This window comes from Mustela nigripes, chromosome 6 (genome assembly GCF_022355385.1).
Source record: "Mustela nigripes isolate SB6536 chromosome 6, MUSNIG.SB6536, whole genome shotgun sequence".
Lineage (NCBI taxonomy): Eukaryota > Metazoa > Chordata > Mammalia > Carnivora > Mustelidae > Mustela > Mustela nigripes.
The window spans coordinates 63,970,073-63,989,803 of NC_081562.1; the positions used below are offsets into that span (position 1 = coordinate 63,970,073).

Below are 19,731 nucleotides of genomic sequence, written 5' to 3' on the forward strand. Positions count from 1 at the left end.
TTCATGACACTGTTGAAGATGGTAAGATAGACTTCATTCAAGGGGGGCCATGTAGGGACCATTGCAGTGAGCAAGATTGAAGTCTATTCCATACACAATGTGGGTAAGTAGCAATTTATAATCAAGTAGCAGAGTGGAGAGAAAATTACTAAGAGGAAACATCAGAGTTAAGGGGGAGGATTTTGACTAAACCAACCTAATAAGATTCTTACTGAAGATAGGCCTGGGTGATAAAGGGTAATAGATGATGTAGAAGCTGATTAGATATGAAGAACGATCATATGTGGAGGTTGGTGGGGCGGGGTGAGGGGGTGGTTCCCCCTGAACTGACTTAGCAAGGTTCTTGTTAAAAGTGGATTTTATAAGGAAGTGCACAGATGGACCTGGGAGAAGGTTCAGGAGCCTAACTAGAGTTCGATCAAGCAAAGAATCTCTGCCTGTGTCCTAATAGGCTTTTTTCTGGATCTTCTTTCTCAGTCACCCTAGTTTTCTTTGTATCTATTTTACAGTCTTACTTTGATCCTTTACTGTTGGGAAAGTTCCAGGGATTCTGTTTCAAAGATCTATCACTAGGACTTTGTACTTTTTGTCCCAATATAAGCCTATTTTTCTTAACTATTTTAAGAGGGACCACCTTTCTTGCTATTATTTTTATCATAATTATTCAGTGTTCCTTTAAGTACCAGACTGAAATGAGATGATTCAGAAACTTGAAACCAAAGGCATGCATAAATTATTTTAAGCAACAAAAGAACCCACATTCTCATTTCAAGCTTTTTGTGAATTACTTACTTTATTAAATAAAAAATTAAAAATAATGAACTGGCAGTAATACAGTATGACTTTTTCTGAGTGGCAAAAGCATAAATTCATTTTTTAAGTTGTATATAGCTCTGTGCTGGCAAGGATGTATTCAAGAATGGATATTCTTAGAAAAGTGTGATGAATACATAGTCATGGGGATAATAAGTCAAGATTTGAAAATTTTTTTGAAATAATTTGATATAAAATAATATATGCTCATTAGAAAATTTAGAATATTTGAAAGTGTTAGGGTAGATTTTGAAACACTCATAATACCATCACCATGAGATGCTAACATTTGCTGTTAGACCTTCCATTGCATGGATCCTAGTGTTCATGTCCACACTTTTTTAAAACAAAATTAATATGTTATTTATACAGTGTTTATCTTGTTTTGTCATTCATTAGTGTACCATGAATGTTCTCCCAAATTAATATTCCTAGCAACTTAATTTTTTTTAATGACTGTGTGATATTTCATAATGTAGAGGGCACTCTCTACTCTTGAACATTTAGGTTGTTTTGAGCACATTTACTTGATTCTGAGTAACTATTGGTTGTGAGATCTTCTGCTAACTCAAAAGCGTTTTGGAAATATTATACTTTAAACATGCATATGGAATAGAGACACATCCTAATATCAGGAACATTTCGAAGTCAAAATGTGAGTCTTGGAATAAAGGAAACAATTTGTTATTACATACATGCTGTGAGGAATATTCATAAACTTTAATCTTGGGCCGCATCTCTGATTATTTATTTGGAGTATACTTATAGAAGGGCCAGGTCATGTAAAGACAGCCAGTAAAACAGCTTACAGGGACTCCTGGGTGGCTCAGTCAGTTAAGCATGCACCTGTTGGTTTTGGCTCAGGTCTTGATCTCAGGGTCCTGAGATCGAGCCCCACAATGGGCTCCTTACTCAGCACAGAGTCTGCTTGAAATTCTCTTTCCCTCTGCCCATCCCACTTGTGCTCTCTCCCTCTCCTGCTCTAAAGTAAATAAATAAATAAATCTTAAAAAAACAAAAAAACACAGCTGACAGACAAGATACCAGCCCTTCAAGAGTTTATAGTAGAATTTTGTAGAAAATAGAGGTAAGTGCTTAGAATACACTGTGACGGGTAATAAAATTGAGGAGTTTAAGACGGATAGACAGTTTAGGGCGCCTGGGTGGCTCAGTGGATTAAGCTGCTGCCTTTGGCTCAGGTCATGATCTCAGGGTCCTGGGATCGAGTCCCGCATCGGGCTCTCTGCTCGGCGGGGAGCCTGCTTCCCTCTCTCTCTGCCTGCCTCTCTGCCTACTTGTGATCTCTGTCTGTTAAATAAATAAATAAAATCTTAAAAAAAAAAAAGGAGAGAGATAGACAGTTTAGATTTGGAGGAATCAATGAACACTTTCGGTGTGGCATTGAAGTTATTTGACGAATAGAAGTCAGGGGGAAACTTCATGAAGTTTCAGAAAAACTAAAGATCCAAAGGTAAATAAGTGGAGGCCTTACATGTCATGTTTTCTTTTTAAGAATTTTTTCATAAGAAGAGTGAAGACAGAAACTTAGTGATAACTGTAGAGTCGAGAGAGACCAGTGTGCTTGTAAGCTGAAGGGAAATACTCAGTTGAGAGAGGAAAAATTGGAGATATAGAAAAAGAGATTACTTAGTGCAGCAGGTTGAAGAAGTCAAGAGAGAATTGGTCAGGGAGTTTCTTCTAGGTGACAGAATTAGTTTTGAGCCATAGCCGATATATTTTATACTTTGGGATTAAAAGAAAGATGAGGAGTCTGTGTGTACATCATGTCAGTAGAGAGCAGGAAGAAGGAGTCAAGGGTGGGTTATCAGTTGAGGGGAGGCACTTGAGGATAAAGCAAAAGGTTTGAAATTGTTTTTGAGGGGAGTGGGAGAGAGTTGAAGGGCAGGTAAAGTGATTCATGAGGAGTCATGACAGAAATCAAGAACTAATCCACATAAATAGAGAAGTAAGAGGATGGTATTCACCCAGGATTTGGGGCTCTGTTGGACAGTAAAGTGGGAAGGAGAGGAGGAGATAGTGTGTATTTTTTTAACCTCAGTTTTTAAAAAGTATTGATTTTAGTGATGGTTGCATGTCTTAGAATATAATAAAAACCACTAAATTATATGCTTTAAATGGGTGAACTATATGGTATTCAATGTATCACAGTAAACCTTTCTGTATTTAAAGAATTGATTGAAAAATAAGTAGTCTTTTGTTTTAAAGAGTACATTTTTTCTATTTTAAAAATAAGTTACCACATTTTTGTATGTTTGTTTCAGTTTTTGTTTTAACCTGTACCTTCTTGGGTGTGGCTCTTTTTCCAGTCGCTGGGTAAGTAGGAGTGCCACTGCACAGCGCAGGAAAGACCGCCTTCGACAACACTCGGAGCACATTGGATTGGACAACGACCTGAGGGAGGTATGTGAGCGGCCTTCCCAGGATGCCTTATTCGGTCCACAGTTCTCACTGTTCAGGTTCTTCCGCATTCTTTTGCAAAATGTCTCAGTTTTATTTTAATATAGTAATCCTTTTGTACTGACATACAGCAGAAGACACCTCTTTTTTCCCCATTTTTTAAGACACCTAAAACCAGGTTTTAAAACAAATCTCCCTGTATACCACAAGTAAAAGCTAAGTTTAAGAGAAATTTTTGGTCAGTATGTCTCCTCTAGAGAAAAAAAATATACAAGAAACAGATTTTTTTAAGTTTCCAGCGTAATTGAAACTTAGTATAATTAAAGATGTATTTGTGCTTTATCCTTGGCTTGCTGACACCATTTTTTAAAGTGTTTAGATGGGCTCCTGGGTGGCTCAGTGGGTTAAAGTGTTTAGAAATTATTTTTGAACTAAGATCCTTATGCTTTATTTATACTACTTGAAAATAAAACCATAATTATACATTTGAATAATTTTAAGTACGTTTTGACTATTGTGATCAAAGAAAAATGCAATCAGAAGATCTGTTAACTATTTTCTAAACTCAGGTGTGTAGAAATAAAGCAGAAAACATCATCCCAAATATATATTACTTTTTTGCTGAAATGTTCATACATTTATGATTTTAAACATTTTCTTTAAAACCGAAGCATAATTTGTCTAGTGCTTTTCTTTGTGCTACCATATTTTTTTCTCTCCCCTTTTGCTGTGACTTTTTCATATGCATGCATGTTTTGCTTGTCTCTTTCTCTCTATCCTTTTCTTTTTTGCTTTTCTGTCATTGGCACTTCTCCATCCTCTTAGCCTTCCGGGGAACTTTTGGTCTGTCAGAACTCCATGGCATTCTGGGAGTGGGATCAGGGTCCACCTCCTCCTGCACGACTTCCTAAAAAATCCTTCTCTGAGTGCTGCCTGGTATGTTCTTTGCCTGAAAGTGCTTTGCAGATGTTCCTGAATCTTGTTTTTGGTGTTCCTTGAGTTAACCACATGCGTGTGTGCACATAGCTTTAGAATGCCTCACTTCACCTTGTGGCGTGAACTGTCAGCCTCTACACTTTGCTCTCTACTTCCTCTTGTGTTTCTTACCTGTTCCTGGTGGTGTGTGCTAACAGAAGCACTTCTATACTGTTGGCAGGTAAAACTGATTACCTGAATTCCTAACTAGTGGTATTTTGAAAGGTGGGGGGGTGTAGAGGGGCCAGAGATGCAGCACATTGTTGTTCTTCCAAAGGAGAAATATATTAAATGATCAGACTCCCTTTTATTTAACCATTTTGCAGAAATAAATAATTCATTTGAACAGCTTTTCTTTTCTTTTCTTGCTGGGTTTTATCTCCATGTTTTAATAAACCCTTCCTGATCTGTTCTTGGGGGGGGGGGGTTGTTGTTGTTTTGTTTGGGGGGGTTTTTATTGTTTTTGGTTTGAAATTTATTTCCTTTGTTCATGGTCTGTATTTTATGTGGTCAGAAAATCAGGTCACCAGTATAGGATCTTAGTTCTAAGAGAAACCTTTGCGGTCATCTTGTCTAACATGACATGAAGTCCGAGAGACTTGCCCAAAGTCAAATGGACACTCAAAGGCAGAGCTGGGCCTGTAGCCCAGGACTGCTGATAGCCAGAATGGTAGGTACTCTTCCCAGTACCCTTGTATATGAGATTACACACAACAGCTACTCACCTGAGGGGAAGAGTAACTTAAGACTCCTGGTTTGTTGTTTTTGGCTATAACAGAAATGAAAAAGAGCATGGTAGAAATCTCAGAAATCTGGGGTCACTTCCTTCTAGTAGTGAAATGGACTTTCTTACAAAAACATTCCCTGTGAAAGGTTTCTCTTTCTTCTCTTTCTTCTCCATTTTTTACCTTAAAATATACCTTTTCCTCCAGCTGCCCCAAAGAAAATTACATTTTTATCATCACTTGTTTACTATAAAGGCAAGTGTTCTATTTTGCAATATACAGAGGCAACATCACTTTTTAATGTGAGGAAGGGGCTCATATCCTTTGTGTGTATGTGCAAAGAATGTTGCTCATCCCATGGCTTCAGCAGAGCTGCTCTCAGGAGTTCACTGTTGGCTAATAATTATATGTAATCTGCTATGTGCTTAGTAAATATGGCCAGTCAGAGCACATTGGATTGTTTTCATTTATAAAATAGAACCATAAACTTTAATAGTGCTTAAATTACTTATCCAGTTATGGACTTAAACGTCTAATTATTCATAGATTTCAGAAAAAAGAGAAATACCAACACCTTTTCCTAGCCTCTTGCCTGTGTTTCTTAGTCTTCTAGCCAGTGTGTTTCTTCCTCAGCTAAATTGGATCCTTACCTCTTCTTGAAATCTGAGTCTTAGTAGTTCTCTCTGCCTTTGCACAAGTCCAAAGGTTGAGGAACTAAGGCAGGGGAGAAATAACCCCTTCAACATTTGAAAGTTAACATTTGTTTTTAATATTTGTACCACCTTAAATGTTAGGAAATGTAGGTGTTACAGTTCTCAAATAGGATCTCTGCCTCATATCTCAAGTTGGTTTTTCTGAAATGTTTCATTCCTTGCTTTTTATTTTTTTTGAAAACGAACTTTCAGGATGTTTTGATAGACCTTATGTAATAAGGTAATAAACTTGATTTCCCCAGGTGATAGTTGGCTTTCATTCTCAGTTTTCCTTGTTTATTGGACCCTCTAAAAGAGATTTAAGCAGAAAGAGGTATACATAAATATTATAGAAACTAAATTCTTAAAGCTTTCCTTTTTTAAAAATCTGCCCTTAAAATGATTGCATTGGAAAGGAAACAGATTATTTTGTTTATGTAGCAGCAGGTAAACTGATCAGTTGAATCCCTAATCAGTGGGATTTTTTAGAAATTTGTACAAGATTTAATAGATTATTTTTCTTCCAAAGAGGAAATATTGTAAATGCACAAACTCCCTTTTATATAAAGAATGTAAAGGATTTTATACATTTTTCCTTGTAATATCAAATTCTCTTCCCTTAAGGTAGTAAAGATAGATTTCACGTATGTGCCTGTGGGAGGATGTGCTGGCTCACAATCTCTCTCTCCCCTCAACAAACTGCTAGTTTTACTATATAACTTAGGGTAGTTATTCTCTAACTATGGCCCTGAGACACTTGGGCTCCTTGGAGATTCTGCCCTGTGGTCCTGATGCAAACATAAAGCATCTGGATGAGCGTTGCAGGTAGCACAGAAAGAAGAGATATAACAGGTATCCTGTGGTCATCACCTGTGTGATTTATTTTTCCTGGACATTCACTAACTAAAGCTCAAGAGTGGTGGACTGGGTTTCTGAGTTTCTAGGTTTCTCTCTGAGCCATCACTATCTCTGAAAGTAATATAATATTCCCACTTTCTCTCGATTGTGGAACAAGGCAAGGGAGGGAATGTTGCAAACATGTGTTCAGAGAGAGTTCACAGTCTTTCTTGTGAGGTAGGGGGGCGTGTTTTATGCCCATTTTACAAATAAACAAATATGCCTACGTTTATAAAATTAGTTGCAGACAGATTCTAGAGCTCCTGATTTTACTGTTGTGACTTAACTAGAGCAGAGGGTTGGTTCAGAGAGTGTTGTCTAAGAGGCTAGAAGTTTGCTAAGTGTCTTTATCTGTGGGGAGAGGAAGAAATCACTGATCTGAGAATCACTGGGTTCTTGAAGAAACTTTGGTAAACCAGAAACCTAAATTTTTTTCATCCCTATTATGATCATGACTAATCACAGCCTTGGGTACTCCCAATAAAATTATTAAACTAGGTGAGCTCTATCTTGTTATGAATGTTTTAACCTGACACGATTTCTGTTGCCCTCATTTTCACAGGAATTAACAACGGCGGGGGAGGGCGCGTACAAATGTCCTCTGCCTATTGGTGGCGCTAAAACTTGAATTGCTATTGCATGAGTACATTTACAGCCTTTTCCGCATCTTGTTTTTCCTCACTTTTTTGTGTAATGTTAAGAAAGAAGACTATCTGATGTTTATATATTAAAAATGCTCTTTAATTTTTAGAAATATATGCAAGAGGCACGAAGTTTAGGAAAAAACCTGAGGCAACCCAAATTGTCAGACCTCTCTCCTGCAGTGATTGCACAAACCAACTGCAAATTTGTAGAAGGCTTATTAAAAGAATGTAGAATGAAGGTACGTATTATTCACTGATGTGAGACACTATGCACTCAGCTTCCACTTGGACTGGTAGATATCCTAGAAGAAGACTTTTACTGGGGCATAAAGCTAATGTTCTCTTTACTGAGCTCATGAACTTTCAGTTCTCCAGTACCCACAGAATCAGTGACATGGGAGCCCTGCACAGTTTTTCCTCAACCTTTTCAGCCATTGCTGTCTTCCTCTAAAACATGAACAGATATTAAGCCAGTCAAAAGTTGTAGGGCACTGGCTGGCTGAGTTGGTAGAGCATGCAACTCTTTGGGGATTTTTTGTTTGTTTTGTTTTGTTATTTAGAGAGAGAGAGAGTGTGTGGGGAGGGGCAGAGGGAAAGAATCTTGCAGCAGCCTTCTCACTGAACACAGAGCCCGGTGTGGGACTCAATTTCATGACCCTGAGATCATAACTTAAGCTGAAATCAAGAGTTGGACACTTAACTGACTGAGCCACTCAGGCACCTGGCACATATGACTCTTAATCTCAGGGTCATGTGCTTGAGCCCTATGTTGGATGTGGAGCCTACTTTAAAAAGTGTGCAAGAATGTGGTTGTTTTATATGAAAAGTAACACATTTTTTTGTATAGAACCTTGTCCACCCCCATACATGTATGTATACCCATACAGAAGAAGACCTTGGCTGTGTTGTAGGTTTGTATATATTACACACTAGTCTCTTCTTAGATACCATGTTTATCAAAGTAGTAATACAGATTGACAAAATTCAGGACATCATTTTAGCCAGTAATTTCATTCTTTTATTTTATATTTCTTGAGTACCTTCTGTGCATTCAATAAATGCACTATTTTCAGCATCAGCATACAGTGTGGAGTCAGAGAGACAAGGTCCCCCACCTAAAGGAACTAGATTCTCTCTCACTTTACATTTAATAAGTACAGCTGAGACTGCTGTAATTACTTACTTGAAACTGATTTCCATTTCCCTTCCATTTTCTGGTGCATACTCATGAGCAGAGACAAGATAAAAGAGGAAAACAGGAAGTAAATAGAGGCCCGTTTCACTCACAATTTAGGGAGTTCTGAAAAAATTTAGAGCTGCCTGTTTGTGTTGTGGTTTTTGCCTAAGTGCAATCAAAACTAACTGCAGATATCTTTTGTATGCCTAGATACAGGGGCAGTGGAGGGTTAGTTGTGGCAGGGTGAGATTCCGATTCTCAGTACATTTTCTGGGTCTGCTGTAATTCCCCAGTGTTACTCAAGTTAGTAAACTGAAAATTGTCAATCATAAGTGTTTACATGGGGATACTTTAAAATGGTGTTGTGGGGAGGCAAAATATAAATAGATAGGTAGATAGATAAAACAGTTTCATAATCTCCCCCTAGTGACCCCTATTTATCTGACAAAATACAAAAGTACATGTGATATTACTGCAGTTAGTTCACCACAGAGATTAAAATGCTTTTCCAAAAGTGATTAAAAGTCTACAATTAGAAGTATATGGGGACACCTGGGTGGCTCAGTGGGTTAAGCCGCTGCCTTCGGCTCGGGTCATGATTGCAGGGTCCTGGGATCGAGCCCCGCATTGGGCTCTCTGCTCAGCAGGGAGCCTGCTTCCTTCTCTCTCTCTCTCTGCCTGCCTCTCTGCCTGCTTGTGATCTCTCTCTGTCAAATCAATAAATAAAATCTTTAAAAAAAAAAAAAAAGAAGTATATGAAGGGAGGTGCCTGGCTGGCTCAGTTGGTAGAGTGTGTGATATTTGATCTTGGGGTTGTGGGTTCAAGCCCCACGTTAGGTATAGAGATTACTTAAAAATAACATCTTCAAAAAAAAAAAAAAAAAGTATAATGGAGGGAAGCCTCTGATCTAGTGGTTGAATTGTTGGTCTTTGGCTTCATTGCCGGGATAACACTTGTGACCACACATGATGCTTTCAGACAAAGCGCATGTTGGTGGAGAAGATGGGACACGAAGCAGTGGAACTGGGCCATGGAGAAGCAAACATAACCGGCTTGGAAGAGAACACCTTGATCGCCAGCCTCTGTGACCTACTGGAAAGGATATGGAGCCATGGCTTGCAGATTAAGCAGGTAATAGTCTCAGAAGGCCCTGGTGATGTGGTTGGTTAGGGATCCTGTCAAGAAATATAAGGAGGGGCACCTGGCTGGTTCAGTTGGTTGTGCTTCTGACTTTTCAGCTCAGGTCATGATGTCAGGGTCATGAATTCAAGCCCTGTGTTGGACTCCATGCTCAGTATGGGGTCTTCTTGAGTTTCTCTCTCCCTCTCCTGCCCCTCTAGCCCATCTATCTGTCTGTCTGTCTCTCTCAAATAAATAAATAAATCTTTAAAAGAAAGAAGGAAATGAACAAGGAGAAAAAGATAAAAATTAAAGGATATGTTCCTTTGTCACAGGATGACTAGAAATGCACCACAGGCTTTTTAATTCCAGAAAAAGAAAATAAAACCCATGATTAAGAGGTGGTTTGGTGCTCTTTCCTGGTAAACAGGGAAGGATAAAACAGCACATTTACTGCAGAGGGTATATCCCGTTGAGTCCATTAAGTGTCTGCTTTTGTTGCTGTCCACAAAAAAAATCTGTTAGCCAAAATTAACAGTTCTTTGCCATTTTAATTTATGTAGTTATTCAGTGTGGAAAAAAATCAAATGGTTTCTTTGCTTTTGTCCCTCTTACGTCCTATTCTGATTTTTTTTTTCCTCTTGTGTGCATGTTCTTTCTTCCTCCCCTTTCCTCTTCTTTGGCTCCAGTGTTCTTCTCCCCTCACTGCCATTCCATACATCCAAGTATATTTTGCCTATAGATGTACCCAAATACATTATGTGCTGCTAGAGTCTTTTAATTCTGTGGTTATTAGTGTGGCCAGTGTAGACAGTCCTAATTATATACAACTAAGTAACAGCCCAACTGAAGTCAGAAATCTCCATGCCTGTACTTCTGGCCTTTTGTTCTGCTGCCCTTCCCCAGGCTATAGCTTATCTTTTCAGTGAGGCAAAGGATGACTCATTTCACACGGAGTGAGTTGCTCCGAATATTACACAGCTAAGAATGGATGATCTCCAAACTTCAGAATGACCATTTTGATGTGAATGGTTTTGATGAGAAATTTTTTTCATTATTGCTTATAAAATGAAAAACTTTTTTATACCTTGTTATTTCAGGGGAAGTCAGCTTTGTGGTCACATTTAATTCAGTTTCAGGACAGAGAAGAGAAGCAAGAGCACCTTGCAGAATCTCCAGGTGAGAGTTTGTTAGATTATTTCTACAGAACTGGCAGCATTAGACCACGTGAAGAAACAGTACCATGTTTTGTCTTTAAATCTCTCTCAGGCTGAAATTTACCCACCTTGCCAGTAATGGGATAAAGTAGAAGAAGCAAAATAAATTACTAGCTGTGAGATGTGAGAAAAGTCACTCGACCTTTCTGACTCTCAGCTTCCTCATCCATAAGACAGGGAAAATAACGTTAAGCTATGTAAAACTATAATGTTGACTAAGTAAGATAACATGTGGAAACACCTAATGAATTGTAAAGGATCATACAAGTATACCTTAACTCTTGCCAGTGTTAGAGTGTAGTGTATACTGGGGTTTTTTCCTTAAAGAAGTTTTACAACCATCATTAATAATATGTATATATGTCTCAAAAGTCTTCAGGAGTCAGATTTCTTCAGTTTCTAGCAAAACATCGCATAATAGAAGTGTTATTATACTTCAGCTCATTAGAGTTATGTGGGGTTCCTAGATGTTCTGCCTTCCATATATTTTTCTTTATATAAAATAACCATCTATTTCACAAAAAGTAGTAGTAATGGTGGAAAGCTAATAGATAAAAAATGTTTTATACTGAATCAGCAATTTGGGAACCTTTTCTAAAATTATGGATAATTTTAGACATTCAGAAATGTAAAAAAAAAATAATACTTAAAAGCCAACCACCAGCTTAAGAAAGCATTGCAAATATGATTGAAGCATAGCCTATTTCCATTCCCCTCATTGCACTACTACCCTAAATGTGGTGTTGATTGTTGGAAACCTAGTTTTTAAAGGTATTTACTGAGACAGCTAGGAATATGAACTTGATACTGCATTAACGTGAAATTCCACTAAACAGAATGTCAAAGTTCTGATGTCCCAAGATATAACTACATTTGTAAAAATTGAAATCAAGTTTAAAAGCATTTTGTAGTAACCAACTCCTTTGCCCCTTTTTCTGTTGAGAAAAGTAAAAATGCATTGGTGTATGCCCTGAAACCATCTCTAACACTTAGCTGTGTTCATAGAAAATTTAGCTCTTCAGATCATAAGACCATAACCCAGATAGCTTACCCTAATTAGAAAAAATAAATTTCTAGGAAGAAGTAGCTATTTGCAGGGATGAAACATTGGAAAACCAAGCCTACTTAAGTAAGGCAGGGAGATGGAAGTATTTGGCTCTTTCACCAAAGATGGCATGCAGAATGTCCAGCTGTTAAGGCGAGCAGCTGCCAGGCAACACCAGCAGCTTCATGGCTCTGGCTGGTCAAATGTTGGGTGGTTGAGGTGGCTACCAGAAACTCAGCTGTTAGCAGTTCCCTTTTATTAGTCAGTAGAGGGATCAGCAAAACTCTGAAGTCAAGGCTAAGAAGTATCAAATATGTCAAAGCTTCATGCAGTCACTTATTTGTGCTGCACTATCAAGTGTTGATGAAGGGCTAGTGAGAATACAGTAAACACATGAAGTATGAACAACAGGCTGAATATTTTACTGATCCTAAGTAGGATTAATGTAAGCCATGTAGCTTTTATAATCAAATTTACTGACTGTTAGGAAGAGTGGGTTTTATTATAAATATTGCCCTAACACTTCTGATTATTCAGCCCACAAAGTTAGGATTTTTTAAATATGACAGTATGAAATATAAAAACATTAGCTTAAAAATAAAATACTTCATTATTGAGAAGCAGTGTGTCTAATTATATAGAAATTAGCAGTTTATTGATTTTTCTGCTTTTAAATCTGGGTGGGGTTTTTTTTTCCCCCAAAAATACTTCTGTTTACCAACTGTTAAGCATCCTAATTAATGGTAATAAACAGTCTGTATTTTCATATCAAGGAGAGATGCTCTGTGTGCTTAGGTTTGGACACTGCTGTTACTAACATTGAGCCAGGATGAGATTTGGGGATAGATCATTATTCTTCCTTCTGAAGCAACACAAAACAGGAGTCAGAGATATTCTAAGGGTTGTAGAAGAAAGGAAAAAGTCTGTCTTAACAAGAAGACCATAGCGGGTAGATTACCTTAATTTCTTTTAATGGACTTTATTTTTTAGAACAGTTTTAGGTTCGTGGCAAGATTGAGCAGACAGTACAGAGATTTCCCATATACTTCCCCATATATGCGTAGCCTCCCTCATATCAAAGTGGTGTACCAAAGTGGTACGTTTCTTATAGTTGATAACATTGACACATCATCACCCAGAGCCCATAGTTTACATTAGGGTTCACTCTTGGTATTGTACCTTCTGTGGATTTAAACAAATGTATAGTAGTGTGGATTCACCATTATAGTATCAGTGTAGTTTTGCCACCGTAATAATACTCTCTGTGCTCTACTTATTTATCCATGTCTTTCCCCTAATCATTGGCAACCACTGGCCTTTTTATTCTCTCTGTAGTTTTGCTATTTCCAGAATGCCGTATAGTTAAGAATCATGCAGTATGTAGCCTTTTCAGATTGGCTTCACTTAGTAACAGATTATTTCACTTAGTAACACAGATTTAAGTTTCCTCCATATCTTTCAGACTGTCTTAATTTTGACCAAGTCACTGCATCTAGAAGTTCATAGTCCTATGGCAGGGACAAGATCTCAGAATGCAGTTGATCCTAGAAAGAAGACTGTTCTTGACATATTACCCAGAAGTTTCTGCCTTAAAAGTGTTGGCCACTTAGACATAGGTGGTGTTCTTAAACCTTGCATCTTTGGACAAGGTTCCACTAAACTTTAAATGGATTTTTAAGTCAGTTGGCAGGGAGTGGAGTAGGATGCCAGAGAGGGTGGAAAACTGCTTTAAAATGTTATTCTGGGGGCGCCTGGGTGGCTCAGTGGGTTAAGCCGCTGCCTTCGGCTCAGGTCATGATCTCAGAGTCCTGGGATCGAGTCCCGCATCGGGCTCTCTGCTCAGCGGAGAGCCTGCTTCCCTCTCTCTCTCTGCCTGCCTCTCCATCTACTTGTGATTTCTCTCTGTCAAATAAATAAATAAAATCTTTAAAAAAAAATAAAATAAAATAAAAAAATAAAATGTTATTCTGGGTCTAGCCCAAGAATTTGAGATATTCTTCAATTATCTTCATCAAAATTTTTCTATTTTAGAGGGGTGCCTGGCTGGCTCAGTCAATTAAGCATCTCCCTTCGACTCAGGTCATGATCTCAGGGTCGTGGAATTGAGATCCTAGTCTAGCAGACTCCCTGTTCAGTGGGGAGTGTGCATCTCCCTCTGGAACACCCCCCCCCCCCACATTGGCTCACTTGCATACTCTTTCTCTCTCTCAAATAAATTTTTTTTCTGTTGGGGTGCCTAGCATTTAGAGTGTGCAGCTCTTGATCTCAGGATCCTGAGTTCAAACCCCACATTGGACGTAGAACTCACTTTACAAAAAGTTTTTCTTTACTTACCAACCTATAGACTATAGATGATTCTATAAAAACAATACATACAGTGTCTGTGCTCTGCATACTTGCTGCCTCTGTAGCAGCTTTGATTCACGCAGACACACAAAAAGAATTCCTGTGGCTAAATATTAAATCCACAAGTGTTTATACTGAAGGAGAAAGTGGCCTATTACATTTAAGTTTGTTGAAATGAGAAGTAGGAATATATGTATACATTTAACTAGTGTATAGATTTCTCTTCTGGAGTAGGCTTCATATAAATTTCTCTTCTGGAGTAGACTTCATGGAAACCTTAGAATTTAGATCTCTAAGTGAAATGTATGGCTTCCCTCATTTCAACTTCTGTGGGCTCACAGACTTCTGAATTGTTCCCTCCAGAGTCACTAATAAATTACTGTATTGGTTTCCAGGGGCTGCCATAATAAAGTACCATAAACTGGGTGGCTTACACAACAGAAATTTATTGTCTCACAGTTCCAGAGGCTAGAAGTCTAAAATCAAGGTGTCAGCAAGGGTGGTCTCTTCTGAGGCTTGTGAATCTGTCCCATGCTCCCCTTCTAGCTTCTGGTCATCTCAGAAATTCCTTGGCCCTTAAATGTCATATTCCAAGTATCCTTACATCATCTTTTCTCTACTTGTGTCTTTGTGTCTACATTTCCCTTTTATAAGGTCATCTACCACTCACACTGGATTAAGGCACACCCTAATGACCTCATCTTAACTTGATCATCTGCAGAGACCCTATTTCCGAATAAGATGGAACTTCTCTGTCTTCTCGAGGGACATAATTCAAACCATAATATAACTACTATTGACTACCTCCCATGTCATCCTCCAACTTTCTGGTTAGCAGATTATTCACTAATCTCTTTCTCTGGCCCTAGTTCCTACACATCCATTTGTGATATCCAGTGCGATGTCAAACTCACCAAATTTGAAAACAAACTAACTATCTCAGTACCTCTCCCTCTGTCCCTCTTAGGCTTTCTGCTTCTCTCCACATTATTTAATGGCATCAGTACTCTTCTCTCAATCAAGCTTCAAAGCCAGAAAGTCATTTGTAATATAACAGAAAGCCCAGTGGACATGACATCAGAACATTCTGTCCCTTTTGATGAACTTGTACAACTGGGCGGGTTTCTTGACCTCTTTGAGGTTTGGCATCTTCATTTGCAACATTGAGATGAACAGATCCAAAGGAAAGTAATAATTCAGTGAGATAATTTTTATTAAATCATTTCACATTCATACTTAATTGTTTTTGACTCTTGAGTCTTGCTCACTTTCTATATCAAGTCATTAAGTTCTGGGGTTTTTTTCCACTGCATATTTCTCCTCTTTGTTCTCCCTGGCTGCCATGGTCTTAGTTCATCCATAAGCTGGCCTGAAATAACTTCTAGCTCATCTCCCCTTATTTCTCTAGTTAACTAATTTCTTTAGTTAACTAACTAAAAAAGCACTCAGGAGCATAGCATTCTTTTCAGAATCCTTCCTGCCATCCTAGGAGTACTGAAGATTTCTAATTTGTCATTTAAGGCTCCGCCATCTGGCCCTGAATAATCTTATCTTCCTCCATGAGTGTTTGTTGAGCACATATGTAGTGTGTGGTCTCCACCAGGCCCTGTAGGTATTCCTTTTTTTTTCCCCCCCTGTAGGTATTCTAAGAAAAGGATATGACTGAGCTTCAAGAGACATGCAGTTTAATAGTAACAGAAATGTTAAATTATGCTAAGGTTATATTATGTGTTCAGTTTCACAGGTCCTATTAGAGGGAACAACATCTAACAGTGTACCTTGGGAAGGGAGAATATTTAGGAAAGATTGCACAAAGAGGCAAAACTAAAGCTAAGTTTCATTTTATTTTATTTATTGACAACTTACTTGGAGCCAGGCAATATTCTTAAGTGCTTTGCATCTGTTTGAATAAGGTAGGTATTGCTATTGACCCCAGTTTGCAGATGAGAAAACAGACTCTGGAGAGGTTAAATTACTCACCCAAAGTTGTTGAGCTGTTAAGTTCTCTTTAGGGTTTGAGAAAGCCATGTTCTTAACTATTAAGCTAAAGTGCTCTCTATCTAAAATGGCTAAATAGGCTGTAAACAAGGAGAAAGATACAGAAGTGTTAAAAGGATGAGCTAAAGACTTCAACCAATCACATGGAGACGTAAAAAGTATATCATATGGGGGAGCCTAAGTGGCTCAGGTGGTTAAGGGGCTGCCTTCAGCTCAGACCTGGGATCAAGTTACCCATCATAGGACTCCTTGCTCAGCAGGGAGTCTGCTTCTCCCTCTGTCTGCCTGCCTCTTTGGCAAGTAAATAAATAAAATATTTTTAAAAAGGTTTTTAAAGAAGTACATCATATGTTTAAGAAACATTGATCAGCAAAGAGTGGAGAAAATAGGGTTCCAAAATAGAATGCCCGGAAGATGCTTGGGCCTGTGAGTGCTCTTACTGTGGGTGCTGCTGCTCTTTAAATGACAGGCCCCTCTTTTATTAAGCCTCTTGCCTGCTCTCAGCTTCCAGAGGCAAGATTGCTTCTTCTAGTCATGTCTCCCTCTAGCCACATTGCTGATTATGGTTTCAGTTCCTTTCACCTGCCTCATGATTTTTTTTTTCTCTTTTCCACCTATTTCTTACCACTGATGTGGCCCTCTTTTATGCTATCTAGTCATCTGGTAGAAGTGTTCTCTACCAGGTGTGCTTTCATTAACAAGATACTTCAATGGTGAGAGTCTCAGACAGGAAGACTAACATAGCACATTTTCCACAAGCCACTGAACAGTTTCCTTGGTGTCTGTTACCTCCTGGATACCAAGATAATCAAGATAAAGCCGTGTTTTTGGTGACCCATTGAAAACTCCATGGCCTATTTATCACCCACCTGGTGTGGAAGGCCCTCAAAAGAACTGCCTCTTGGTTGGCTTGGCCACAGTCTCTTTGTCCTGGCAGCCCTATCAGTGCTCATTCATACCTGCTAAGTATCAGCCCAGCCACTTTCACCGGTACCGAAACACAGGAAACATGTAGATCCTAAGACCCCAGAATGTTCAGTGCCAGCTTCATGTACCTGTGTTTTTCAGCACTGGACCATAGCTTCTCCAAAGCTGAATGGATCTAAAAACTGAGAAAATGTATGTTTACTATAGAGTAAAGCCCACAACTTAAATTCTAATGTTATCAGTGTATTTGCAAAGTGTGATGTTGCAATTTCCTTTTCGTTCACAGATAGGAAAATGGAGATAAAGGGGGCACAGGATTCCACAGCGTCCCATTTAAAGTGAGATGGAGCTCTCCCAACTGCAATACATTAGCTAACAAATGATTGCTTAGCTATGGCTGTATAAGGGAACAATCTTTCCTTCTTTTATAAATGTTAACCATTCAAGCTCCAAAGAGAATGACTCACAGACATTATACTTCTTAATGTCCATTTAGATTACTCTGCATGATACACTGTACTTTGGATTCTGAACTTTGAAGTAGAAACTTACCAGACCAAAGAGTACCAGACTCTTAGATTTTCCATTTTAAGCACTCTTTCACAGTGAAGGAAATTACGTGATTGCAGTTCATGAGCCCAGAGATAATTGACATACTTAGTAACTTATAGACATTGCTTTCTTATAGTTAGCCAGAGCTATTAGAATGAGTAAGTTTAGAAAATAACTGGCCTTCATGGCCAGACTTTGCACACATTGCATTATTTGCTAAATGGGCTTTTATGACTCATTTTAAATTTGCAAATGCAGCCTCAGATTAATTAGAAAGAATATAGCTTTTACTGTATTAATAAAGGAGCACCATTCAGATGGGGAAAATTGAACTTAGTTCTTATCAAAGTAAATTGAAAATATAAAATAAATTTATTTATAGAATGTGAACCATGTAGTTGTTTTGTTTTGGGTTTTTTTTTTTTTTTTTGTCTTTGCTATTATTTTTCTAATACTTTGCTGATTTTTTTTTTTTTTTTTTTTTTTTACATAGTTGCCCTTGGACCAGAAAGAAGAAAATCTGACTCAGGAGTTATGTTGCCAACACTCAGGGTCTCTCTTATCCAAGACATGAGGTATATATGCTAGCATTTGATGATAACTGTCAAATATTTATGGCTTTCATTACATTACTCAAATGATTATGGCTATGTGGTTTTTTTTTGCTTATGTATTCTGAGGAAAACATTTTTTATAAACTTGCTTATTTTACTTTTATACTATTATTTTTCTCCTGACATTAAATTCAAAGGGAAAAATGAACTGAGAAGAGTTTTAAAGTAGCTCAATTATTTTCTGAGTTCTTTGTTCATTTTTTAAAACCTCCTTAAATACCTGTTGCGACAGACACAGACCAAAAAAATAATGACAAGTTACTTGGCAGAGAAACTGCTCTTAAGTAGGTTTAATTTGAAGCAAATGCAAATCTGAGAATTATCAGTTGCAATTACTGGTCATAGAAATCACTAGAAAGCATTGAGCTATCTAAAATAGATTTATTGGGGCATCTGGGTGGCTGGCTCAGTGGGTTAAAGCCTCTGCCTTCGGCTCAGGTCATGATTCCAGGGTCCTGGGATCGAGACCCAGATCGGGCTCTCTGCTCAGTGGGGAGTCGGCTTCCTCCTCTCTCTGCCTGCCTCTCCACCTACTTGTGATCTCTGTCTGTCAAATAAATAAATAAAATCTTTAAAAAAATAAAATAAAATAGATTTATTGAATGAGGAAGACAGAGGCTTTTTTCTTTTAAACATTTTAGGTACAACACTTAGCTCTTAAAATATGTAGTCAATGTTATAACATTAGAACACTTAACTTTCCTTTTATGGTTTATTGCTTTCTAAATATTAATTATTGATGTTTATTTGATTTGTCGGATACTTGCAACTGAAAAGCACAGCTCTTAAGAGTGGTAGCTTAGTGCAGTGGTTATATATCCTGGCTTTACTGCTTGAACTGTGTGACTTTGGGCAACTTTTATAACTTCTCTGTGCCTCAATTTTCCCATCTCTGAAATAGAGTTAAAAACCGTTCTCTATTTTATAGGATTGTTACGAGAATTAAATGAGTTAGTCCACTACTATAAAAAGTTTTAAGAAATACTTGGCTCATAGTAAGGTTCAGTGAATGTTAGGGGCACCTGGGTGGCTCAGCCATTAAGTGTCTGCCTTTAGCTTGGGTGGTGATCCTAGAGTCCTGGGATAGAGCCCCACATCAGGCTCCCTGCTCGGTGACAAGCCTGCTTCTCGCTTTCCCTCTCTCTGCTTGTCTTTCTTCTCTCACTGCCTCTCTCTGTCAAATAAATAAATAAAATCTTTAAAACAAACAAAAAATAAATAAATGTTAGTTTTTGTTGTCTTAATTAATTTATATTTTTATATCTTCAGTGTCCTTTTTCCTTGCTAGACAAACTATAGTTGCTCTCAAGGAATCCTGTGATTCCTTTTGATGGCCAGCATGAGAAGAATAGTTGTAACTATGAGAGGAAAATGATTTCTAGATATCTTAATGGGAAAATGAAACAATATGTATTCTACAGTGATTTCATAGTAGATCCAGACTTTTAAAACTTTAATTAGGAGATGATCACATCACACAAGGCTGTCCTACTCCTTCTGGTTTCCTGCTTATTTACCTTTATCTCCTTCATGATGTTGTTTTCAGGGAGGGGGTGTCCTACTTAGATATA

General features: G+C 38.0%; 1 protein-coding gene and 1 non-coding gene across 3 annotated transcripts in view; both read left to right on the forward strand.

The window, feature by feature from the left end:
- Positions 1 to 19,731, forward strand: part of DENND5B (DENN domain containing 5B) — a 201,393-nt gene that overhangs the window by 143,301 nt on the left and 38,361 nt on the right. For both annotated transcript variants that reach the window (XM_059402699.1, XM_059402701.1), the window contains 5 exons: positions 3,141 to 3,234; positions 7,272 to 7,403; positions 9,321 to 9,473; positions 10,562 to 10,640; positions 18,040 to 18,121. In XM_059402699.1, coding sequence (XP_059258682.1) covers positions 3,141 to 3,234; positions 7,272 to 7,403; positions 9,321 to 9,473; positions 10,562 to 10,640; positions 18,040 to 18,121 — 540 coding nt within the window. The remainder of the gene's footprint in view (positions 1 to 3,140; positions 3,235 to 7,271; positions 7,404 to 9,320; positions 9,474 to 10,561; positions 10,641 to 18,039; positions 18,122 to 19,731) is intronic.
- TRNAK-UUU (transfer RNA lysine (anticodon UUU)) lies at positions 9,109 to 9,181 on the forward strand. Its single transcript has one exon. It is a non-coding gene; the product is annotated as a tRNA-Lys (tRNA).